Source organism: Thermobia domestica, chromosome 16 (genome assembly GCF_964235325.1).
Source record: "Thermobia domestica chromosome 16, izTheDome1.hap1.1, whole genome shotgun sequence".
In the NCBI taxonomy this organism is placed as follows: domain Eukaryota; kingdom Metazoa; phylum Arthropoda; class Insecta; order Zygentoma; family Lepismatidae; genus Thermobia; species Thermobia domestica.
In genome coordinates, this window is record NC_137469.1 from 160,001,114 (window position 1) to 160,028,677 (window position 27,564).

Sequence of the window (27,564 nt, forward strand, 5' to 3'; positions counted from 1 at the left end):
AACCGAGGGAAAAGAAAAGGTTCCAATGCCACTCTATCTCGTTAAGTTGCCCGATAATAAACTAAAGGAAAAGCTCGTGAACTTGCCGCATATTTTGCATTTAGCAGTCAGATTCGAGGAATATAGGCCTTCCCCCCAAGATGTAATTCAATGCCACAGATGTCAGAACTTCCAGCATTCTGCGGCCGGCTGCAATCTCCAGCCCAGATGTGTTAAATGTGGACTTGAACACTGGACGAAGGATTGCAAAAAGCCCAGAAGCGAACCACCAACCTGTGCTAATTGTCGAGGCCCCCACCCCGCCAATTACAGAGGCTGTGAGGTGTACAAGAAGATTCTGGCCAGAAAATCTGGCAACTTGCGAGATGGAAGGGCTGCAAGAACGAGAAAAACAGATACGACACCACAACAAACCAACAAAATGACCCAACAAAAACCAAAATCAACCCAACCAATCCCTCAACCTTCTACCTCCAACCAAACAACCCAGCAACCTAACCAACCAAAGAAGTCATACCAAAGATCAAAGCCAACACGACAACACGCAATATACACATCTAGCAGTGACACAGAAGACGAAACCACACCAACACGTACACAGCCACCAAAACAACACAATAAAAATAAAAACGAACCCATAACTAAACCACAAACAGGAAACTATACAGACATTGTCTCTAAATCATTAGGCCTGTTTCCTAAAATTGTAGATAATAAAAATGTAGACTCGGTAATATTTCATTTAAGAGACTTTATAAATAATCTGTTAATTTGGGCGGGCAGAGTTGCAAAGAAATCAACATTAGATCAGCAAACACAAACACACTAAAAAAAGAAAAAGGGCAATGGGCAGCTTAAATAGAAAACGAACAACACTCAGGATACTAGCCTGGAACGCAGAAGGGTTGACGGAGAAAGTAGACGAGTTAGGTGATTACATTGAACAAAACAAAATAGACATTGCATTAATTAGCGAAACACTGCTGAACCCGCTAACTAAAACAGCAATCCGAGGATATGCAATATACAGAAATGATAGGCATACAATAGGCAACAACTTAGGCACAATGGTAGCAGTCAAGAAAAGCTTAAAACATGCAGAGATAATCCTACCCACCCTGAATACTATTGAGGCTACGGGCATCAAAATATTTGTGAACAACCAACACATTAACGTTGTCTCTGTGTATAATTCCCCCTCTAAACAAATCGACACAGAAGACATTAGAAAACTAGCCAATACAAGTAGTTCAATAATACTAGCAGGAGATCTTAATAGCAAACATCCTCATTTCTGTAGCAGACAATCCAACAGCAATGATAGAAAACTATATAACTTTTTGCAAGGATCTCCCTTGCAGATCCTCTCCCAATTTCAACCGACTCACTACCCTCACAACGGAAACGCGCCGGACGTACTAGATTATGCCTTACACAAAAACATTAACTCAAGACTCACTATACAAGTAGGAAACGAACTAGACTCAGACCACCAACCCATTATAATAACAATAAATGGCGAACCAGACTTGGAAAAAATTAAAAAAGCACTCAATTACAGAAAAACTGACTGGGACTTATTCAAAAATACAATAGATGAAAACTTACCAGGCGAGTATCCTATACACACAAAAGAAGATTTAGAAAAAGCAGTCAACATCCTAACTAAAGCTATACAATTAGCAACTAATAAATCAATACCATTAATAGACAATAATAAACATAGCAATAAATTACCTAATGTAATCCAGGAGTTAATTAAAACCAGAAATAAACTTAGAAGAGCATATCGAAACCATAGAGACCAAACTCTTAAAGCACAAATAAATCAATTAAGACGAATAATAAAAGAAGAAATTAGGAGATACAAAATGTATACCTGGGATAAAAAAGTCGAAAGCGCGAATTTCAAAGATAACAGTATATGGAGAATAACTAAAACTTTAACCAAGCCGTACACACCCACCCCTTCCATACACGGGGAAAATGGGCTAGTCTTTACTGATGAAGATAAGGCTAACACCCTAGCTGATACACTAGAAAAAACTTTCAAACCCAATGAAAATGACGAGTTCAGACAACATAAAAGGCAAGTTAAAAGACAAGTCAACGAACTGCTAGAAAGTCAACCATTAACGTCAGCAAGAAAAACAAACAAGAAAGAAGTGTACAAAGTAATAAAGAAATTAAAGCCTTTCAAAGCTGCAGGTCCTGACAATATTCAAAATATTCGTATCAAAAACCTCTCACCAAAAGGAATTTCCTTTTTAGTCAAAATCATAAATGCAATAATGAAACTAGCCCACTTTCCCACTGAATGGAAAACAGCAAAAATAGTTGCATTACCGAAACCAGGAAAAGATCCTAAATTTCCACAAAACTATAGACCAATTACCTTACTGAACACGCTAGTTAAACTAACTGAGACAATTATATTAGCTAGAATAAAACAACACATACAAAATTACAATGTGCTAATAAAAGAGAAGTTCGGCTTCAGAAACCACCACTCTACCACACACCAACTAGTTAGAGTCATTGAATCAATAACAGATAAATTTAACAAAAACCAAAGTGTAGTAGCAGTATTTCTAGACATAGAAAAAGCTTTTGACAGAGTATGGCAAACGGGTCTTATATATAAGTTAAAAAAACATTGGCCTACCTGATATTTATGTTAAACTAATCTCTTCGTACCTGAAAAACCGTAAATTCTATGTATCAGTTGTAAATTCCCAATCTACCCATCGCAGAATAGAAGCAGGTGTCCCCCAGGGATCTCTCCTAGGCCCGGTACTCTTCAGTATCTATGTAAACGACATACCAAAACATAAAGACACCAACATAGCGCTCTTTGCAGATGATACATGTATATATTCTCATAGCTGGCAACCAAATCAGGCAGTAAAATATATCCAGAGACACATTCCGACACTTGAAGAATGGTTTAACAAATGGAAAATAAAAATAAATAGCACTAAATGTGAGGCTGTATATTTCACAAAACGTAAAAAGAGCCCTACCACCAACGTTGAAATTTTTGATACCCCAATAAACTGGTCTAATAAAGCAAAATACCTCGGTGTCACCCTGGATAGAAACCTAAATTTCAAAGAACACACCAAGCTGCAAATAGGCAAGGCCACTGGCCAACTTTCCGAACTAAAACCGCTATTAACAAGCCAAAACATTAGTAGAAATGCAAAAGCAACTCTATACAAAACACTTATAAGACCGATACTCACATATGCAGCCCCCGCTTGGGGACATGCATTGATAGGAAATATGAAGAAATTGCAGATATTTCAAAATAAAATCATAAAATTAATTACATATTGTCCTAGGTATACTAGATTAAAACCATTACAATATAGTATGAACATCCCACCCATTGCTGAAATAATAAAGACACAAGCGAAAACTCTTTACAACAATAAACATAACATAAATAACACTTTAATAAATACACTTGGCAGCTACACAATAAACTCCTACACCAAACACAAGAGACCACTACACCTAATATTAAACCCATAAAAGTTACTATTACTCAGAGGATGGAAAAGTACTTATCTTAAGCTAACGGTAAAATATTTAGACATGTACGAGTGCATACGTATGTAGGTGCAAATGCATATGTAAGTATGTAGGTTTGTATGTGTGTGTATATGTATGTGCATCTGTATATACGAATATCTATATGTCTGTGAGTGAGTGCGTGTATCCGAGTGTGTATGTGTAGATAAGTACATAAATAAGATTGTATATATGTGTATATATGTATGTGTGTGCGTATGTGTATTTTAGACGCAAAAACATTTTCAAATATAAGTATGTATGTGTGTATGTATATATATAGAAAAAAATAAATAAAAAAAATAAAATCAAATCAAAAAATAATAAAAATAAAATAATAAATAATAAAAAAAACTAAAGCATGTAACTCTTCATTAACCAAACGAGAATCACTAGGGTAATATAGTATGTTTGTATGTAAGTATGTCAGTATATATGTACAAATATGTATATAATTAGCACAAATTGACGAATCTGGGTAATAGACGTATACGATAGACACTAATAACAAAAGCGACCTAAGTTTTTCTTTTCAGGAATAAATCACGACGACCAGGCGAGGCAACGGAACAAGCAGCAGAATTGCATGACATAATAAAAAAAATAACAAAATCCCCACTAACAAAACACTTCCATACTACAGACAACACAGACATGACGACTGATTAAATATTAGTCAACTGCAGAAGTAATATTATAAAGACACAACTACAGACTTATTTACATGGATTTTCACCACCCCTTCAAGTGTGGTTTTGCCATGTAAATTGCCTATGCATGCAGCACGACCGACAAGGGGGTTTTTTCCTGGCTTCCAGGTTTTTTTGTCCCTCTATCAAAACAAAATAACTTCTCTCGCGCTTTCCTATCTCCTTGTTTACCCTTCTTTCTTTCTATCTACACATAATACCAGATTCGCGTGTAAATGTCTTCCGTTTAAGATAGAGGCCGTGGTACACACACTCCCCACCGACAGATACTATAGGTTACTAACAGCATGGAGGAGAGGCATGTAGAATGTTGGTTGATGCCTTACTCACTATTCAGGACGCGGGGTTTCCTGAGGGGCGTCCTTCCTTATAAGTAAAACTTCCAACAGTCGAAATTAGTTTAAGTTGGTATAATGAAGGTACCGCTATTTATAACGAATCGGTAAATTTCATAAGGTAGAATGCAATTTCATGTTATTAGATTTATGCAGGATTTTAAATTTTGGCTTAATTTCTGACTGGTTATTCGTATCCTGTGGTAATAGAGAAAAATTTAATAATGTTGAAAAGATTACTCCTGGTAAACTCATTCGAAGATAAAGCTGTAAATTACCGTAGTTGTGGCGCAAAATATATCTTCAGATCAGTGGTCGAAGTGAGACGGTATGCGGTGGTATACCATACCGCCTCTGATTTTTCAGTGATGAAAGCATACCGTCTCTGGTTTTTCAATGATTAAAACATACCGTCACTGGAAAGTAGACGCTAAATACCTTTATAAACCCATTTTTATGCATGATAATTGACGAATAGCTAAGCACGTAAAACGTTTTATTTCTTATGTAGAAATAATTTCTAAGCTGACAATACCGACAGTTTTCTTACCTTTTGTTTTTAAAATGAAGTCTTCAAAGAAGTTCACCTAGTTTATATTTTGATGTGTCATATTGAATTGTTTCTTTGTTATGAATGAGTGTGTATGTCTTCTTGCCCAAATGCATATAAATGCGGTGTTTTGAGCGTGGGCGGATTTACGGGTTGTCTGCTGTAGAAGCGGACCTTCCGGTGTTTGGAATACCCCACGGTCGAGTTTTCCTGCAGGAAATTGTTAATATCCTCATTCGTTTTTTGAGCATTTTCGTGTTTAATTCTCTATAATAGAACATAAGGGGATATTTTTTTATTATTATTTTCGGAAAGTTGTTGAGGGGGAGGAAATCAAGTCTCTCCAAATCCACTCCCCCTCCCGTGTTACTACACAGTTTTCCAATGGTTTTCAATCATTATGTAAATAGAAATGCAATATCTTAGGCAACATATCCTCAATGCATTTCAATATTTAGATCGCCGGTATGTCGAGTCAAAATCGTAATAAAACATACCGCCTCTGCTTTTTTGCACTTCAAACACTGCTTCAGTTGATATACTAATCACGTATCGTGTCCTTGAGAATCGAAGCATAAGCATAGCGTATCCCTCTCACACAGCTTGTTCTGTCATCTTCGTAACAGGTGATGCGTAATTTAAATAAAATTTCCATTTTTTATATAATAATTATTTGAATTACTTGTCATATGCACTAATTCAAAACATGTATATCCATACTAAATATATTAACTATCCTAATTACAAATAGTGTCTAATTTCATTTAGTACCCACGCATATACTTTTTTGGTGTTATTACGGACAGACTCTAATATTAGTTTAAGAAACAAATTTGACATGAGGGTTAACAAGGGATTCCTAGAACATGATCTTATTTAACATAATCGGTTTTTAAAATGCTGTGAGGGCACAATAGACAATTAAAGTATTTTCAGTTAGTCTTACTGTCTTCGCTCACTCGTGCTTTATCGTAAGATACAGCGTAACATGAATCTGTTTCGATATTAAATAAGCAGAATATGAATGAAACATATCAATTTGTGTGATATTTCAGTACAAAAGCAAGAACTTGGTAAGTTTGATTATTGAAAAACGTTTCAGTTTAGTACTTTAAATTAGTACTTCATTTGATATTTAGTTATTGGTATTGTTATGCATTTAAATCTAGTTATGGAAATGGTGGTAAAGCGTCAAAGATCCATCGTTCGCCTATAAGATCTGGTGAGTGATGTAACAGTTGCACTTCCGGCTTAATCGGGAACTTTTTGAGTAGCTGACACTCTTGACACGTTTTGATATTAAAGACCAGGTAGGACTTCATATTTGGCATATATTTGTTGAGAGTGGTCTTGTGTGTTTTGGTAAAACCAAAATGAGGCGCTGACGAATGGTTGTGAATTAAATCAAACCCTTGACCTGTCGTGAACTTTTGGTATACATGATAAAGTAGGGTAAATGTTTAGCAGACGGGGTCCAGAAGTACGTAAAAAATACAAAATTTTCGGGAGAAATGGAAGATGCAAGTGATTAAACCTAACAAAATCTAACGAAATCTAATCTAACCTAAACTAAACTGACTTAAACTAACCTAAACTACCCTAAACTAACCCAATATTAATAGTAATAAGCGAAATTGTATAATTTTTTCGAAAATTATGCCGGACTCTTATGATAATATAATCTTACATAAAGTAACCTAACCTAAACTAACCTAATGTGAACAGAAACTACCGAAATTGTAAGACTTTTTAGGAAAAAAAAATAGCTGGACCCCTTCTGGTAAACATTGTCCGAAAGTAGTCCAAATTTTGCGTGCGGTAGAGTAAGTAGTCTAGTAAGCGGAAATATTAGCGGTTCGTAGCGTAGAATGTTTTATAGGTTCTTTGCCTTCTAAGACTGCAAATATATCGGCGTATGAATCATCTTGCGTTGTTCTCACAAATTTTTAACGGTTATTCTTGATGTATTTGGAGAATAGCATATCCAGCGTATTGGAGCGGTAAGCATGCATATCTTCGTGACAAAGAAAAAATTGTGTATAATTATTAACAGGATAGTTAAGCTTTCATTATGATATTTAAGCTTCAGGTTTTATAGGCTGTAGTTAGTTAATCATTAGTCGTGCAGACAAGATGAAAATTACAACTCTTGACAGCAATGACGAGAACTCATTCTAATGTCTCTGATGTGAACGTGAAAGTTTCATTCTGACAGACAATTTATAAAACGTTAGAATGTGTTTTTTTTAATCATTAATATTTTTATTATTTTGCTTGAGAAGCTTATAGTCTTCTTGGTAGAATGGAACAAGCGTAGAATTTTTTTTTTATAGTTTGAATGTTGATTTTGAGAATCCGAATTAAATTAGTTAAATCAGACATTTGAGGATTTTTGGGTATGTCCAACTAATATTCTATATTTTACAAAGTACAAAATTCGAATGGGATTGTAACTGGTTATACAACAATATATCAAAAAGCGGCTTCATCCTTTTATATTCATTGTTAATTATTTTAATATTAGGAGTTGTTCTGTTGGAAGGACGTATTGGCATCTTTTCAATGTGATCACACCACAAATAAATCTTCCATATGACGAAACTAGAATTTTTGTTTTAGATAAGCTTTTTTAATACCCGATCTTTGTGAAAGGTTGTGAGAAAGACGATTTCATAGCAACACCAATCATGTTTATAAAATTCTTCCTCTGTGACTGAAATACAGGTATGTACATATAAGAATTAATTCAAATAATTTTACCTCGACGAGAAATATTGTTAAATAAGAAGCACATTTCAAAGCTGAAAAGTCTGTATTAATCACTACAGTATTTGGGAAGCTTAAAATATTCCGTGAAATTTTTACAAGATACTTGACAGGTATGAACATCCGTGTATAGCGCTGGTAATTGTTCAGAGTAGATATTAGTAGTCTATAGAATTGACGACACATACTGCAATCTTTCTGGTATCTTCAGATATATGTGAAGTTCTTGCAGAATTTACTCGGCATTTGGGCGTATAGTGTAACTTGCATTGGTAAAATTTTACATGAGTATCCTTTGGTGCTTACCTATTGTTTCACTTTTGTACAGATTTATGAGAACATATCACTAGAAAAATTATTATTTTTCTTCAGTGATTTAAAATATTTGTCTTATATTTAATCTAAAGTTTTGTCTTTTCGAAATACGATTAATACATCCAAATCCTTACTCTATCAGCTCCATCTATTCAGGATGTCAATCCTATGGAGGATAAATTTGGTATTTAGTGGAAATTTAAAAACTATAAAGTAAAGAAGTTCTGATTCTTACAACACGAACTTTTGTCAAATTTTCTACAGACCCTTTAACTGAATACTGTTCTCCAAGATTTCATATTAGTTGAATTCTAAAGATGAAGGCTCTAAAGTCGTTGAAACGAGAATACTTCTATTCAAAGAAAACGAAAAGTTTTATTTCCTTCGTTAGGCATTTTGAAGTACTTCTACGTACGTAATACGCTTTTATAAGATAAGTAGCAGTACACATATTGTATACAGTTCCTTAAAGGCAACAATACAATTAAAGATTCAAATAATAATAATAGTAATAATAATAATACGTAGGTACAAGTAAGGTATAGGAGCTGCAATGGATTTTTTCAACTTAAGTAGTAGACACTGATGTTATGTTATTGCAAGATTAAGCTGTCGAAGAGAAGAACATATTCATTTCACCAGCGATTATCTGCTTAATAATTTATTCCTATTTATTTATTTATTTATCCATAATTTTACAGCTTCCTCGGTGTAGACACAAGAAAAACAACATATAAGACATTCTCTTGTAACGCATACATAAAAATATTAACATAAGTTTTTGAAACAGATTGTTGGATCGTGATCAAAACAAAACTTCGAAGAAAAATATGAGGAAGGTGGAGAACATTAAAAACCATGTCGATCTAGATCGCAGTATCGAATCTTTTTTCAAAAAAAAATTCTATATTTTTATTCTCTTGTGCTTCGTGCTGAGAATAATACCGTTTCGATGTTCTCAGCATTACCTCGTTGCTGTTACATCTGTATATTCAAGAATGTAATACAAACGCACGTTGATATAAATATGGCATTGATTGCTATCATACTTTTAATATAATACCCTTGTAAGCTCGGAAATGCTGGTCATTTTACATGTAAAGATTCATATAATAATGTTTAGTATAGATATTTGGTGTAATATTATAAAGAAACGACAACCTCTAACATCATTACATGTCCTGTAATACTTAAAATTTACATTCACTCTTATTGGTTTCTCTCAATAAGTAATTGTTTTAGCGAAATGATGTGTTGGTTCATCGTTTAAGCACTCAATGCAGAAAATATATAACAAATGATGTGATGTTTTAATATTATAATATTTGTACATGTATGAGAAATCCTGTAGAAAAACTTCACTTATTTGAGTCAAGAAGTCTTTTTAGTTCAAATTCTGCTATCTGAGCTCTAGCCATAGCCTCGCGTGCTTTGGCCTCTGCCTGTCGTAACTCTGCAGCCTTGATTTTCATATTTATGTCTTGAAATAGGATCCTTTCTCGAAATTCTTGATCCAAGAGTTTCAGCCTTCTCTTTGCTTCCTGTTTCAAAAGTGGCAGAATTACTAAGTCACCTTTATCCTTACAACTTTCCTGACATTTTGATTTTGGTACAGAATCATGATCATATCTATCAAGAATTGAACTAACACCTGCAAAATAAATAATAGAAGTCAATTAATCACTGAAAGAAGAAAGCTTCTGCTATTCTGTATACAGATGCTAAATTTCTCTTTGAATATGGTATTCCACGCTCACAGCCGATATTTGACGCAACTGAGCCAGTACTCATTGTCAAACCCTCGATAAAGCCTGTGTCCGTAGATCTAATAGGCCAGGATGCAACACTTATACATAGTAGAGAGAATGCTTAGTTACTTAGGCGGAATTGGAACGTGCGTTATCATGCTGGAAAATAAAGCTCCCACAAAATTATGTGCAAATACGGACAGGGTTGAGAATATCATGAACTATGACATTAATATACTACTCTTAATGAAGACGAGACGAAAGGCCATATTACCCCGTCACGAGGGCTGTTGCGGCCCTCGACGAGTGCAAACACATGCTGGAATTTCAGTTCACTTGGATGCCTACAGACTTATACGCGGCAGTCACTCTGAGTCAGAAACGATTCTAATCGGTGAATACTACTGCTCTCCATTCGCTTCCCACTGGAATGTCTCTCAACACAACCGAAAGATGTTTTCAGTAATGAACAGGCTATGGGTAATCGTCTGAGACTAATATCGGAAAAACGACTTACTTCCACCTATCGATTATTTAGTGTTCACTTCTTCAGATGGGAAGGGGCTATGATTAAGCCCACCGTCAGTCACCATTTTGTCATTTTTTCCAAAGAGCCCCTTTGTCCAGATGCTCGCTGGGAAATCGCAAAAGACATGTCTGCTGTGGAAGCCCTTTTACTCCTATCGTGCACACAATCGCTGAACCACTGGTACACAAAGACCCACACGACCTCCGATGATTCAGAATAACAACCCTGCTTCCCGCAGCGCACCAAACGTTCACGTTCATAGTTACTTGGCTGCAAAATAGGCATTTCTAGTCGTTGTTCTAGCGTTCTAAACAGACTGACTCCAAACATCTATAGTTGTCATATTGCCCAACGATCTCCAAACTATTAACACACATTTTGAGGTGTGAGTTTCGACAGAATAATTTTATACGTTGTTTTTAAAAGCATTTCAATCAGTATGAAGATCGACACAATGATATGCTGTTATATCAATTTAAGTATATAAACTTAATCTGATCTGAGTGAAATTTACAGATTTTTGTTTTAATATCTCGCCACAACGGGCTTCGTAGAAGCTTGGCAAAGGTAGTGAATGTTGAGGGCATGTTATTTGTGGTTTAAAAGTTGTCACAGACAACACAACGAGTTGTATGTGTGAGTCCGTTGTGTGTGGATAACAGTATGTACGAGACGGCAGGGAGGCACCAGAAAATTCTGTTTTACAATTTAATGACATCGTATTGCTTGGAGCCGTGTGCTCGTTTCATGGAACTGACACTTGCATGGGTTGTAAATTTTAAGTGATCCACTGGTGGTCACACGATGAAAGAGAAAGGAATTCTATAGCAGACGTACCACTAGTGTCCCAGGGCACAGATCACCTTAGAGCACCTGGATAGACCAATCGTTCAGGCAAGTCGAATAAGGCGGTAAGCCTACAGTGCGATCAGAGGTACTACGGCCATCCCATATCAGTATATGAACGCTAAAATAAAATTTATTCTTGGAGCCAACCTACGCTTCTGTGTTAATCTCGCACATTACTTTTGACACCAGTCCATTGCAAAGTATAAATTCAAAGGTATCAGGAGAGATGTAATGGTGAGACGAATAAAGAGCAAAATATTCAGGAGAGGAGAGCAGTTTATGCCTTGTGCTTTTTCCTAGACATACAGTTGAGTGGATAAGACTCAGCCTTATGTTCGCAGTCGCCATACAGCCAAACGTATCGTTGTTTTATGGGTGCAATAAACTACACATTTTAAATGTTTCTGATGTCCCCCGTACATTCGTGACACCTTCAATTACGTCCTTCGATTCTAGATACTTTATGGCCTCCTCATATAGCTAGAATTCGCACTGCGGTGTACTCGGTACCTTGTCCTAATAGTTAGTATGTCTCTGAGATAGGCCTATCGAGGACGTGTGGAAGATTGTGAAATGGTGCCTGACCGTCACATGAGGTTCTACGACGTTTGTTGTCTAGGAACGCCACGATCTACACCGAGCATGGGATACCACATACCAAACTGGCACTCAGCATCTACGCGACTGGCTACATGTTGAGAAGCTAGGGTTGGTTACACGTGCAACTAAAGTAAGTACTGTATGCTTCCGAATACAGTGTATAAAATTATCAAGACGTTTTACGTATGAGATATTGTGATTACTAGCTTTTACCATCACTTTCTTATGTACCAAGCTTTTTGAAAAATTTTGAAAAGTTATGTTGATGCTCTCAAATAAGCTGTACAATTATATAAAATATCACAAAATAGGCGAAAACTCCGTTAAGATTTGATATCATACGATAATTGTTTCCTAGCTTACAAGAAATGTTCGCCAACTGTAAGATGCGTTGACACTAAGTAAGAAAATGTGGCTTTATAGATCTCTTCAAAATATATTTTTTCCGAAGCTGTAAATGTTAATGGTCATAAAGTGGAAAATTATGATGCATTAAAATGAAAGGATCGTGAACTAAGAACAGTCAAATTTTGTAGATAAATTAAACTATATTCAAATCTATTTTGCCCCTTAACTTATGATTTATTTTTGAAATGTCGGTAAAAATTAAAATATTTCTGTTATCGACAAAATGTTAATAGTTTATGTCAATGTATGTTATTTCTTATTGTGATTTTCAAAGTTATGCTTAGGAATGCCAGCATTAGTGCTTAAAAATAAGTCACTTTCAAATACGGAACGCTTTCGTTTTGTCAAAATGTTAATATAGAGTCTGAAAAATTATTCCTGATATGAAGATTTCACAGCAAATTACCGTCAAAAACTCTTAAAAGCTAAGCAGGAAAGTACAATATGAAAACAGCACATTTCACGCTATTTACAATGATTTGAGATAAAACACTTTAAAATCCCGAGAATATTCGCCGCTGAGAGTGCTCTAACTTTCTGATTCACTGCGCTCGGTCCACATCAACAAAATGAGAATTCTTCCAAACAATCGAGAAAAATAAATTCAGGAATACATCTAACACTGAGTTGTCGATAATTTACTTCCGCTCTTAACGTTTGAATTTAGTAACATCCAGCTCATTGTGAAACCGAACACCATTAGAATGGCACTATGCTTCCATCTTGAAGCTATAAACATAATTAGCGCTACCATACAACAAAACGTGCTAATTCGTGGTTTAAACAAAATTTACAGGATATTTCACAATATCCATATATTCTCTGAATTTTATTTATTTTTGTAAGATTTATAAACCCGAGATAAATGCGGATTTTAAATTAAGGTACTCCGTTCTTTGAGAAAAATGTTTGAAAACAGAGGATATATTACACTACATAAGCTATCTACAGGTGCTACCACCAACCCCAGTAAGAGTTGCAATCTGGTATGCTCTTTCAAAAAGTACTACGTTAAGTTATGACAAATTCAGAACGGTTCCATAATAATAAACGAAATATATATGCCTTACCTGAAAGAGAACTGTCAAGTTTGAAAGAGACACAAGAAGACAGATCGTTCACAGAATAATCATGATTACATAGTATACGAGAAAATCTGATTGGTTTTGATGAAAGTAATACCAAAGATTACCTTAGCTCTGCTTATAAAAATAGGGTGTCTAAACAACGTTGTCAAACGCAAAATTGTATTTCAGTAATTTTACTTCCAATTACTTCTTCGGAATATTCTAATTGAACACTACAATAAAGTACTTTGATATGACGAATGTATAGTTTGGAATGATAAAGTTTATATTATTTAATTTTTGTTAGTCTCAAACAGGGGCGTCATTTAGAGGGGGCAGGGAGGGGCAATTGCCCCCCTCTGAGTTTGAGATTTATATAGATTTTATCAATAGAATAGTAGTAAAGCAGTGAAAAACACGAGATTTTACTTATATCAAGGGGTCTTGCCCCCCCCCCCAAGCAAAATCTGAAATGACGCTCCTGGTCTCAAAGTGTGCAATATCCTTCGTATGATACATGTATTTTTTCTACTGCAACGCAGGCATTCTGAGTCAGTTGTAATTTGAGGTAATATCATTCCTGAGAACAAATTTCTACCGAGCTAGCAACATTTCCTTATATACATTTGTAATAACACTTCCGGTAGCCTGTGTAGTGCCAAAGTGTCTCAAATGTTGCTTATATACATTTCAAGATATTTTAATTCAATCGTCATGTTTAAAAAAAAGCAATAAATCCAAACACAAAAATGTGCAGAAAAGACTGTACAAGTGGTAAGAGTTTAATTTAATAACCACCATGTGCGTATTGGAACTTGAGAACTATACACTATACCACTCACGTGTAGAGTGGAACTTGGAAATAATGTAGGTGTTAATATGGTATAGGTTAACAAATACTCATTTTACCATTTTTGGTCTTCATTCCCTTCTTAAAACTGACGATTCAATTAACCTTTTTACCATTGTCTGGATTCACGATCTTCGAATTTTATTGCATCATAATTTTGATTTTTACTGCTATTAGCAACTACAACTTCGCAAAAGGCCACAACTGCAAGCGAGCTTTCCAGTTATTGTAACCTCTTTTACAAAGTATTCGTGTAAGTACAGTAATGCCGTCATATTTCAAATTTTTAAAGTTGAACACACACCTGATGTACTAGTATTTTCCTCTATTTCTCCAATATTTACTTCTGTAACTACATAATCTCCGTCCCCATCTTCATCATCCTCATCGTTACCATCCCCGTCATCTTCGTTGGATTCTGAATATGAGCTACGATCTGAAGGTTTCTTCGCAATGTCTGTAAGAATCCAAGGAGAAAAGTCAGTGATGTTTGTTACTGTAGTACATTCCGCCAACAATGAATACTGTAAAATCTAACTTAAAGCAAGGATACATTTTTAACAGCTTTATTTAACATGATAAAATCTAGAAGTAATGCAAGCGGAGCATTTTCTTGTAAATCGAGAACGGCTAATTAACCTTTTTTTTGTTTGTTTGTTTCATTTCAGATTTCCTTACTTTCCTCGGGAACCCTCATGCGCAATTGTCACAGAGTCCTCAGTATGGGACGTTCGGAAACTACAGATACGCCTTTCTTTGCAAATTTCACAATTGCCTTTCCTATTGTTATAATTTATGCGATAGAACTTAAGTTTTGCACGATTTCTGACGGTCATAATGCAGGAAAGAAACCACTTTCGGCTCTTATCCACGTAGACTTTCTTGTTTTGTTTCGTGCATAGTCACTAATTAGACGTTGTAATAGCAGTATCAAGTATATATCTATATCTATATCTATCTATCTATCTATCTATATATATATATATATATATATATATATATATATATATATATATATATATATATATACTTTCAAAAATTCAAAAAATAAAATACATTACTATTTATATATGATTTGAACAAAACTATAGTAAACAAACGAGTAGTGTAACAAAGAACATGTCAAAAAGTACACTTGTGAGTTCTTTGCTCATCGCAAGTGTCTCATGTAGTTGCATATATGGTCACTAGGTGGTGTATAAATCAAGATGGCGCTTTCTGGAACCGAGAAAGCTTTTTGTGTGGTGGAATTAAAAAAAGTCAAAGAGTGTAACGAATGCCCAACGAAAATTTAGGATGAAGATAGGGAGAATAGTACTAATCAGCAAGGCAATCTCCAACTGGCATAGGTTTATTGCAATGGGATCTTTGTGTGTGATAAAGAGAAGTGGTGGTGTAGGTGAGTGCAAGACCCATGACATGGGAGACAGACGCCCATGAAAACGAGTCTCAGAAAATCTACACACTGGTGCACGTTAGCTACAAATGACAAAAACTACTATGTGGAGTATTTTGAGTGAAAGAACAATTAAACACGAAACTGCATAGACTATACTTAAAGCGAAAGCGTATATTTTCAAGAAAGAGACACACGATTCCAGTTTTCTTGTGTATTGCAGCGGAAACAAGATGAGTTTGTGAATTTCATATTATTTATGACTAGGCAACTCTATACATATGGCAAAGTTAAAAGGCACAATTGTAGAGTTTGGGGAACAGAAAACGTTCATGACAGTGTTGAACACGAGCGAGATTCTACAAAGGCCAATATGTTTTGTCATGTCCCCTAGTAAATTTTATGAGCCTTTCTTCTTTGAAGAACTAAATGTAATAGAACATTTTTGTTCACTGAGATGTTGGAGAACTATCAAATACTGTTGTTTAATAGTGACTCTTGTAACTTTGTGTTTCAGTTAGATTAGGTTCATATAAATTTTCGCTGCGGTGTTAGCGCATATCTAATATAGATTAACCCAACTATTGGATTGGTCGTGATCCGGATCATGTATCCTAAAACGGCTTCTGTGTTTTCAGATATCATTACCTGAGATATTTTCTTGGAGTTTGTAAATGATTTTGTATACGCTTCTCCTGTTTCACACGATATTGCGGAAAATAGAAAGAGAATTAAACGTGCAACAACCACAGTCCTGGAGGACATGTTGGTTGTCTTTAGCAAGAGTTCGGTTATCGGGTTGACATTTCTCCTGTCACAGATAGCTTCATATACAATGATTTGTAAAGTGAATGCTATACAAAGGAAAGTGCAACTTCACAGTTGGAAATGATGCAGTTTGGTGCTTTGTAACGCTACTACTTTTTCTGCAATGAAGTTTGCTCAAACTTCATGTACCTCTGTATATACAGGGTTACATGAAGGTATATCTAGAAACGCACTTGCACCTTATAAACTAATAGATAACATAGCGTGAAACTTTGATAATAAAACAGACAAGGAAAACGTCTGACATTCTGCAATACCAAGAAATCGAAGGTACTGCAACCGAACATTAAGTTATATTTCTCAACTCTTATAGGCTAAAAAAAAATTCAATACCTCATTTATTATTAAGCATTACAAAATAAAGATACTACAATATTTCGAACATCCAAATTGTGGAGACCTCTAGAGCAATAATAACGAGAGTTAGACTAGGAGGCAATGTCATTCAAAGTATTCTTGTGTGCAATATAGTGATTATGGTGAGACGGGTTTCGAATAAATAGGAGTAAAGTTACAAAGGATTTTGAATCTCTTGTAGCTTTGTGCCTATTTATTTGAAATGTATTATATGCATATGATTCGATTCAATGGCACTTTGGATGTGCATTGCCCCGTCTGATTCACTTATGTTATTACTTATTAAGACGATTCCAAAATTTGAATGCTTCCGGTACTGTATCGCCTTAGCTCGTAACACGAAATAATAGATGTAATATCGTAAGTTTTCCTATAACATATAAATTTAAAATATATAATAACCTGACGCAGTTCAATTTAAAAATAACATCGTTGGTAACCCTGTTAACTTGGTTGCATTGCAGAATATGTACAATAAATTTCCCATGTAATTTCTATCATGAATAACTTCTGTGACTTTTACGTGCTAGTTTAAAAGTTAGAAGGGCGTTTTATAAGAAACTATCCACTTTGTAGTGGTTTCCATAATTTAGTAAGTAACGATGTTATGCTTTTTGATTCCTGTGGGAAAATTTTCATGCCACCTAATTTGCTTTAAGTCGCTTTGAGGTTTGTTGAAGAGTCGAAGGGTAGGTGGTAACCTTGGAGTTACGCTGCAGTAATACAAGTAATTGTAGTACAAGCATATCCAATAAAACTGAAGTACTGTATTGGATATACAAAGTGACAGTAAATTTGTTCTAATTATAAGCATAATTTTCTGAGAACTCACGGAATGAATGTGACTAAGCTTTATTCTCATTTATTTCATTAGTAAGGAAACTTTGAAACGAAAGGTAACTACTATTTCTTCAAGAACTATAACGAATCACTGCGTTTACATTCATTAAAAGAAGTAGGGCGAGTATTTTTCATCACTCAACTATAGGTTCGATTTATGCTCGGATCATCCTGCTGATTCATTTTAGTAATAAAGAACATTACATCCAGACAATGGCATGAATATAGTTTCATTCCCTTTTTAAATTCATAACAGAATTTTATGATACTATCCGTAGTTCCGCGTTCAATTATTTTGTAATGCAAATTTTAATATATATTTTGTTCATGTCATGCGTGCAAAAATTATCATTTATCCTAAAGCAAATACGAAAATATATTTACATCAAATAAACAGTGAATTTTCTATCGAACATATGTATGTAATTTTCTATCGAATGTTATACCTGGTATATTTTCTAAACTATTTTGACACTAACATGAAGTGTTTTCTTTATAGCAATGAAAATTTTTCCTTATATAAATGATAATTAAACTAATAATCACAATTTCATTTAAGCTAAAATTTTATACTGGAAAAGCGGATATCGGAAATAAATTTACAATAACAAACATATTCTTATTATTCTCAAATTTAGACTATTTTACTTTAAAAAATCAGAAAAACTTCATTTAACGCAAGTAAACGTACTCAAAACATTGAAACATCCCCATTTTTGTTTTCAATTTTTGCCATACCAATGACGTTTTGTCATTGATTTGCCAAAGGAGGTTGCAAGCTCATCCTACAATCTTAAAACTCTTCCTGTACAAACTTGTAGGCCTAATAATCGTGCCCAGACATGTCCTTTATATGTCACTTATTCTTAATCCAATTAAAACAATCAGTTTCATGTTTTCCAATAGTACTTTTGTTTCTTATTACTTCCAATGACTTATTTTATTTGTGGTTGGTTATCAGTTTTATTTAATTTTCAAGCTGAACTCCGTTCTTTAAATAATGTAAGAGTATACTACGGTGTAAGTTATTCAACATTACAATATAAATAAAAAAATAAAACAATGTGTTCAATGGTAACTTTGTGAAGTATTTAGTTCTAAAATAAATGACCGAGAGTAGCGTAAACATGAATTTTCCATGCAACTTTGAAAATTCATTACTTGGTTTATAATCAAATATTAAAGTTAAAAATTTAATTATAGTGTTCTCTTATATAGATGTATACTCTGTAAAAAGAAAAGAAAATATATATTTTTACTCCGTATCCCACCAGAGTTACCATACCTCAGATTTCGCAAATATTTCAAATTTTTTTAAAAAAGGTAGAAAGCACTTATCAATGTTGTTACTCTACCTATTGTGAGTCCAGTACCATTTATAATAATTAACTACCTCACTCTAACCTATGGAACGAAAGCTCTCCATTGACCTCTGTCCTTAACCATCTGGATCCAGTTTCTGCTTTGTACCCCTATTTCTGCAAGATCCATCCGAATATTATCCACTTATCTGCGCTTAGGTCTTCCTAAGGGACATTTTCCGATTAGACTCCCAGTAAAAACATTTTAAAAGCGTTCCTACTTTCTTCTATTGTGGCTACATGACCTACCCCCTGAGCCTCCTAGACTTGATAACCCTAAAAATGTTTGATAACTATATGAATTATATACAATAATAAATTAATAAACTTTGGCATTTCACCTCTTCATTACAAACTTCAGCTCTAAAGAGTAGAATTTCTTATATTTTTATATTAAGCTTAGGCAGTAATTTTCACCAATTAGGATTCAATTAAGTTTTTTTTTCATTCTAAGAGAAAATTGAAGAAGAAAAAATGGTGAAGAAACTGTTTTGAATTCTTCAGTCCTAAGGTACAGAAGATTACGCTGCAAAGTCACTTATTGCAACGCGCTGCTCAACACAACTGCTCAAAGCTCACAAACAGGTTGGAGTTACAATTTTGAAAAGCCAGTTTTGTGCTGGTAATATATACGGTAATAGCATATAAGGAAATTAAAAATGACCAAGAAACCCTACTTCATATGGATTAACCCGGTACTAATGTAAGTACATTTGGATGTTTGAATTAATATTGCTCGTAAGGGTCGAAGCTAGATGAGACGGGACTTACTGCTTAGAACGGCATCCCATTCACTACTACTTTCTATCGAGACAAGTACTTTCATCTGAAATAGAAATCGGGACCTACTCTCACGAAGTACTAATTTAGTCAGTTGTTCATGAACAACATGCAAATACATTTCAATACGTCATATTATCTGTATTAAGAAAACTTACAATCAAACGACAATTACTAGTTCCTCAAGATGTATCAGGAATTACAACTTCATTTACTCTTACTAACAGAAGTAGGGCGGGCATCTCTAATTGTATTCCTTGTCACATATGTGAATGAAGTGCAGTGCAAGTGAAGCAGTAATATGCAATGGAACATTATTATTATAAGGAGACCATAATTTAATTTTCTCATTAATTAGTTATTATACTTAATTCTTGTAAGTGCAAATGTAGTTATATAGATATGTTTTAATCATATTTCGTCTACTTAGAGCAAATAATTTTTAAGGAGATAAGAATTGTATTTGATTTGCACCGAACGGGAGGTAAATTCTGAGAGACAAACGCAACAGCAATAATATGTTACGCAACTTTGACATTTGATAAGCTCGGTTATATTTGTCTTCTGTAAATTTTGTATTGAAAGGCGGTGCATCAAGTTTAATATTTTAATTACTGAAGACACTAATTACCTTGCTTAGGAGTGCAAAGTTAATTCGCAAGTAAAATTTGCATACACAAGACTGGATTCGCTGATTCATTACATACTATTCAGCGTTAGTAGAACATGTGAGTCGAGTAAGTTCCAAACAATATGGATGAATATATGAAGCACAAAGTCGCGACGGTACCTCTCACGTCGTGTCGCGATCCAAACAGTAACAAAATAGCACGCAATTACTATTAGATATACATCTCAAAAACAAGGATCTAGACCCACCGAGAGGTTAGCAGTTTTAAAGTCTGGGGTATTTTACACACGAATCGATATTACACCTCCCAGCGTATTACTTCACCATCACCAAATATAGTAGTAAAGAAGAAGTCGTAGTTCAGTTTTGCTAACTCATAAATTAACATATCATCTGTAACTGGAATTTACTCAGGAATTCATATCTGTGGTAGATTTTTGTCTAGCTTTAAGAGTTTTCCTGATTTTCAATGGCTTTTTCTTAGTCTTTTTAGATCTCCCTGTTTAGGGCTGTGTTCAGCATCACCTACATTTCTCAATTTGAATAATAGGAGATTAACAATTATGGTGGGTGAGATAAGATTTATTTTTAGGATGGGGATCGATTAAGATGACTCTCACACTTCATTTTCATATATTTTCAATGTGGATGAACATATATTTTCAATGTTCTGTCACTCTGAATAATGTGCACAAGGAAACTTCCCCACTTTCCCTTCTTGACGGAAGCTACTCATTTTACTTTCCTCGCTCATCTTAAGCGTCCACATTAAATCTCTCATCTGTAGATTATTTCAGTTAAAAATAGATAATTATGACAGCTATCGTGGAAAACAGTTTTAAAATTATGCCAAATTTTTTCTAGTGTTATATCGTTTAAGATTGCATTGTACTTTATACTTACCATAATTTTGAATTGAAACAGTATCCCCATTTGATGTTGCTGGGAGGTTAACAACTAGATCTGGAACAAGAGTTTGTACTTCCTGGTCTAATGATGTGTCTGATGGTAGGACAGAATTTGTTGTTTCTGTTATTCTCTGACGAAGTTTTCTCCTCTTTTCATCGAACTTTAAATTCGACCACAGTTTCATTAACTGTTTTGTTTGTGCCTAAAAATACACAATATATAGGATCTAACTAGGCAATATTCAAATAAATTATGCAATACAAAGACTAGGCATTCGTTTAGGCCATCAAAACACTCGATACCGATACATAAAAGTAATTCATTTCATTTTTCAATTCGTTTCCACCAAATCCTAATAAACTATTATGACAAAGTTTGTTATAATAACTATTATAACAAACAAAATATAATATTATGTGGGGAATCTAATCTTGACTATAAAAATAAACATTAATCTAGTTTGTCTGTTATGAATAACATGAATGACGATGTCATTCCTACTTTGACACTCACCTCCGGGATTTAAAAAACAACGTTTCTCTTACCTACTCTCGTCAGAGCAAAAAACAAATTAAAAAAAAAAAAGTAATTCTTTTCGGGACTTCCTCGAATGGCCCAAGATTAACAGTGCTTAAAAGCAATTTTCTTGTGAAATTGATATATCACAATTATTATGGACGTACGGAAAGTTACAATTAATTTTATTCCAATTAGTCTGGATTTCGAAAAGAATGGAAAGTGAGTATATGTGAATTTCCCTTCTTAATGATACGGTACCTAACTCTTCTCTCTCCCGTTCTGTCCTGTATAGTCCGCTGAAGATGAGCAATTCAACGGAAGAAGAAAACAAAGAGACTACAATATAGACGTTTAAATAGGCAGGGTGTAGTTAAATATTGAAATGCCTTTCACTGGGGCTGCAGTTTACAATATCAGTTTCCGTATGTATAAATGTAATATTTGAGATACAGGAAACATATTCATCACCTAATTTACTCAAAATTTAGCTTCTTTGCAGTACAGAACTACAACAATCAAATATATTTAAGTGCGAATATTATAAAATGGTTAACATGGTGCTGTGCATACGAATATCTAATCATGATGCGTAATTAAGAATATCTTCAAGCGTCCTATCTCCGAATTATTCCAAGTTATAATTATCATATATGGCAAACAGCAGAAATAAGGAGCAAACTAAAGGTAGTGTCATTTGGGATTATATTGTTATTTAGCGTCCGTGACTCGAACTCGACAATTAATGGGGTTATACATAAAAAGATAGAAAAATATTAATGTGCAGTTGTGTAAAATTGTCAACAAATTCTCAATTTAGTGGTTCTGTAATGTACAGCAAGTTTTATATTTCAGTTATAACATGTTCCTTCCAATTTCCAATCAATATTTATTAATATTACTACATATTTTAGCGCCACTAAATATCATATTTGCTATGTTAAATATGTGAAATATATACATATATATGGGTGTTTCAAAGCAACACCGACAACGTTGGGAAGTGATTCCTGACACGACGATAAGACAAAGTATAGACCTGCCTGGGAGCAGAAATTCGTAATTCCGGAGCTATATGCTGCAGAAAACATCAAAGAATGAACTTTAAAGGTCTATAGTTCCAATACCATGGGAGCTACCTTAGTCGGGTCGACTTCACATAGAAACTGATGTGTGTCCTATCCAAATATTCATGTTTCTGAATCCTGCGGTACTTCCGCAAGAATTTTTATAGAGGTAATTGATGAATACTTCAAACTATATGCCCTAGCTAAACCCACTCTATAAAAATTGTTGCGCGAGTACACCAGCATTCTGAAACATGTATTTTTGGATAGTGCACATACCAGTTCCTAGCTGAAGTCTTGATCCGACTATTGTAGGTTCCATAATATTGGAGCTATGTACCTCTAAAGTCCTTTATTTTATGCTTTCAACAGCCTATAAATCCGAAATGACAGATTTCTGCACTCAGGTTGGTCTATACTTTTTGTTTTACCTTCATGTCACAAATTACCTCCCAAACGTTGTTTTTTGTTGTTTTGAAACACACTGTCTTTCACGTTTATATTTAGCAGTGTACAAGATATTAACTTCACCATTATTAACTTGCACTTGTACAAAAATGTGTTCTTGCAGCCAGCCAGTGACTATAGTTTCGTTATGTTCAGTGATTCGAACCACAGTCCTCTAATCATTAGGACAGTAAAGACTAATAAAACCCTTCTAAGCACCCCACTAAAACCAGCACTATTATATACGTACTGTCCCAAATAGCAACTAAAAATTACGGATGCACAAAACCGGTTTTTATTTTTAAAAACCGGAAACCGGTTTCTAAAAATACCGAAATCCCAAAACTGACATTTCGGTTTTCTCCAAAACCGGTTTGCTTTTTCACCGGAATCGGTTTTCTCCTAAACCTGTTTCGGTGGACTGGTTTCGGTGAAAACTTTTGGAAAACGCATAAAACTACTTCTCTGCAAACGGAATCGGTTTCCGGAGAACAACGAAACACTATTCTGGTCACAAATAGAACAAATTTTGGAAAAAGCCGATAACCGGTTTCGGTGAAAATCGAATCCGTTTTAAAGAGAACCGAAATCGGGTTTTTGTGCCCACCACTACTAAAAATAAAGTTTAAACGGTTAGCTAGTTCGAGCAATATATATTTTTACAACTACAGTTAAGAAAGAAGGTAGCATATTTCTGAAATTGTGGACATGGCTCAATTGAATTCAGATATTTACAGAGGCTCACAAAGATAATTAAGCAATGGATATGAAGGAATAAAAATATAAACAAATTCTTTCCGCGTATCCTTAATATTGCTTTATTTTTTCAAATAAATATAATCTAAGAAAAGGAAAAAAGCAGAGGGCGTGATCATACTTCAAATAAGAATACGACAAATTGTGTTATTTTATTCCAACATTAATTTCACTCAGGAAATGTATTTGTTTAATGTACGAGATACAAATTTAAGTAATTAACATACCATTAATTGCTATGTAACATACCTTGCTGCTTCAGAAATAGGATGTGATGTGTGATACCCAAACCATGAACGAAATACTATCTCGCCCCACATTTGGTTGTAGAGAGTTAGCATTTTTGTCTTACTGTACTAGCAAATAGTTTTACTTAGGACCCATCAAATAAGTTCATCCCAAACAATTGTGTTTTCTCTTTATTTTCCTTTTACCAGCTTTAGTGATCCTTTGAATCAGCTAACCAGATGGTCAGCGTTGATATAACATAATCTGAGTATCATTTATATAGCTTCAAAGAGAGCTGAAATGTCTGAAATGCCATAATCTTAAAGATGAGCTCAAACTTCTGGCACTTCTCTGGTCATTTTCTCTCACTGCAAAACTCTCTCTTCTGGTATTGTAACAATAAATAATTTGAGCCTGTCATTTACCTAATGTGTACACTTTACACACAAATGTATTATTCCAACTTTCGAGTGGTCAAAACTGTTACAATTCATTTTTCATCACTTCATTGGGCAATAATTGTTGCTTGTTTTCCATCTGGGGGTCAGTAGATAAAATACTTCAACATCATAATCTACTGGTGTAATAGTATCCTAATGGATTCCACACTGTTTATTATCTTGGCGAAAGCATAATCTTACGTGCAAATTTAAAACATTACTGAAAATTGATACGCTGTGAAGACAATTATTTTCAAATGTACTGCCTAATTTAAAGAGAAATACCCTGTAGCCTATAGTGGAGTAAGAAGGCACGATAAACACCCGCTGTCTTACGTCATAAAAACGATGTTTGCAGCTGTACTGTTCACTTCTATTACATATGCGTGCACGAGGAGCTGAAGTTTCTTGTGCTAATGGAAAGCTTAATTGTCAGAGATAGCGAAGACAAGCGGATAGTATTGAAGGTTACGGAACAAGAGGGCAGTATTGGCTGTTACTGGGTAGATAGAAACGTAAGGGCTTAATCTTCATCGTACATTTTTTCTGTACGTAACACACATTTCTTAATTATATGTATATGTTGATTTATGACCTACATAAATACGATTCTTAAACATTAGAGTTCATCCGTGAATTAATATATTCTACGTGTAACCATAAGCGGATCCGATATTCTTAGGATGGGCCATTTTGTTTAATCTCTTCTGATTTTTATGAGTTGCTACCGCGATGTGTATTTATCACGCTTTAGGCACAATGGATAAAGGCTGACTTAAATATGAGACTTATTTAAACATTTTAGTCATCACTATTAATTAACGTTCAATTTAGTTGTCTGTCGAAATTTCTCCTTTTGAAACATGTCCTGCGATGCTCTGTACTAAATTTTACGTGCAAATTTTCGAACTATACACGCAGATCACTTTATAGGCATTTGAATTACGTATGTTAAAGCCAGTGACCTAACCTTTTACTCTACTCGCCTGCCTATTCACTCTCTGAGTGTAATAGGTGCCAACAGTTTGTTATCCGTACGATTTAAATCTTGTAATATGAGCATATATAGGAAAATTAAATCTGTACCTATAATACGTGTATTGAAGGAACCAAACGAATTTTTGCCAAGGTTTAATATATGTGCTGGGCTATTGTGAATCTTTACGCAGAAAACACTACATTTCTTGTTATTATATATGTGCGTCTAATTCTGATATTTCTTACATTCGCCTAACTCAAAAGCATTAAAATGTAAGAATGTAGACATATATTAAGGGTACGCGATTTATTTAAGTAGACATATAACTACCCTCATGCATCGCAAAAAAAAATCCAATTTTCAAGGCAACCATTAAGTTCGTAAAATAAATTTTAATGAATTTCTGGAACGCTCCTTGAGGTGGGGTATATTATATATATATATATATATGTCGTAACTATGAACGAATTAAGTAAAATTCATACGTGAAGCTTATTTTGGTAAATGTTATCAGAAGGGGCCCAGAAGTACGTAAACAATACAAAACTTCCAAGAGAAATGGAAGATGCAAATACTTAGGTCTAACAGTCTAACATAACGTAACAGAATCTAACATAACACAAGCTTCTGAACTAATCTAAACTAACCTGATATTAATAGAAAGAAGCGAAATTCTATCATTGTTTTCAAAAATTATGCTGGACCCTTACACTAATATAATCTAACACAAACTACCGAAATTATAAATTGCGTACAGTTTTATTATATGGATTCATTGTAGTAGTAGTAGGAACCGGTTAGAAACCATGCAGGGTTTGTACATTTCACAATCTTGAGATTCGTATAGTAAAACTGCGCCATTCTTTTAAGAAAAAAATATCTGAACTCCTTTTGCTAAACATTGTTTCTTATTTTCAATGAAGATGTTTTGTTTCTCAGACAACATATTGCTGAATTTTCTTAACTTTACATTTATGTACAAATTAACATTTCTTATGTACCAGTAGTGTTACAAAAAGATCTTCAGCTTTATGAATTATTTCGCTATGAATACGCAAACAGCATCTTACATTATTCTTAATACCTAATTCATTCACTTACGTAGGCTTCTATTCTTGAATCAGCATTGAATTGCTCTGCTATTTTCTCCCAAGCTGCCCGTTTCTTTCGATTGGAAACAACATCGCTTTTTTTGTCTTCAATTACGGCGTAATTTTCTGCTACGAGTTTGATAACTAACTTTTTTTCGTATTTAGTGAACGGTCTCCTCGCCATGTTTCAAATAATGAAAACAAAACACTTCTCTGCCTCGAAGATTCTTCTTACGAAAGTCCGACTTAGATCAGTGTTCCTATGTAGTCAAACACTTATCATACATCCAAAGGGACATCATACATCCAAATTACTTGGAAAATGGAGGACATTTTAATAAATATATAATTCGTATATATTCATGTATCATTCAAATTTAATTATTTACGTAAATACTAGCAAATGAATTAGAGTATATTATAATATTACATCGTATAGAAATAACAACATTACGATGATATAAGTGATGCACACCTGAAACATTGTTAATATTTTGAACTGGAAAATACCGAACTGCAGTGATTAAGAATCAATCGATCAATGTTTTGCGCCAACACAACAAAAAAATCTCTATTTTCATTTCGTTAATAAACATAACAATTTTGCATTTATATGTTTCGTATTGCTTCACAAA

At 34.3% G+C, this 27,564-nt stretch overlaps 1 protein-coding gene across 1 annotated transcript; it reads right to left on the bottom strand.

The window, feature by feature from the left end:
• Positions 1-9,380: 9,380 nt before the first annotated feature.
• Positions 9,381-27,364, bottom strand: LOC145673491 (uncharacterized). Its single transcript, XM_081743242.1, has 4 exons — positions 26,940-27,364; positions 21,400-21,607; positions 14,608-14,760; positions 9,381-9,903 (listed from the first exon to the last, which is right to left on the bottom strand). Exons 1-4 carry the CDS (start codon positions 27,111-27,113, stop codon positions 9,611-9,613), a joined length of 828 nt encoding a protein of 275 aa, XP_081599368.1. The 5' UTR covers positions 27,114-27,364; the 3' UTR covers positions 9,381-9,610.
• Between the last annotated feature and the right edge of the window lie 200 nt (positions 27,365-27,564).

What these genes read in the sequence shown, in the direction of transcription:
- LOC145673491 (XM_081743242.1), bottom strand. Translation starts at nt 27,113, where the DNA reads ATGGCGAGGAGACCGTTCACTAAATACGAAAAAAAGTTAGTTATCAAA. An exon ending in ATTCAAGAATAGAAGCCTAC is followed by an intron (nt 21,608 to 26,939) that starts GTAAGTGAATGA and finishes GTGTATTTTTAG; the next exon opens with GCACAAACAAAACAGTTAAT. An exon ending in TGTTTCAATTCAAAATTATG is followed by an intron (nt 14,761 to 21,399) that starts GTAAGTATAAAG and finishes GGATTCTTACAG; the next exon opens with ACATTGCGAAGAAACCTTCA.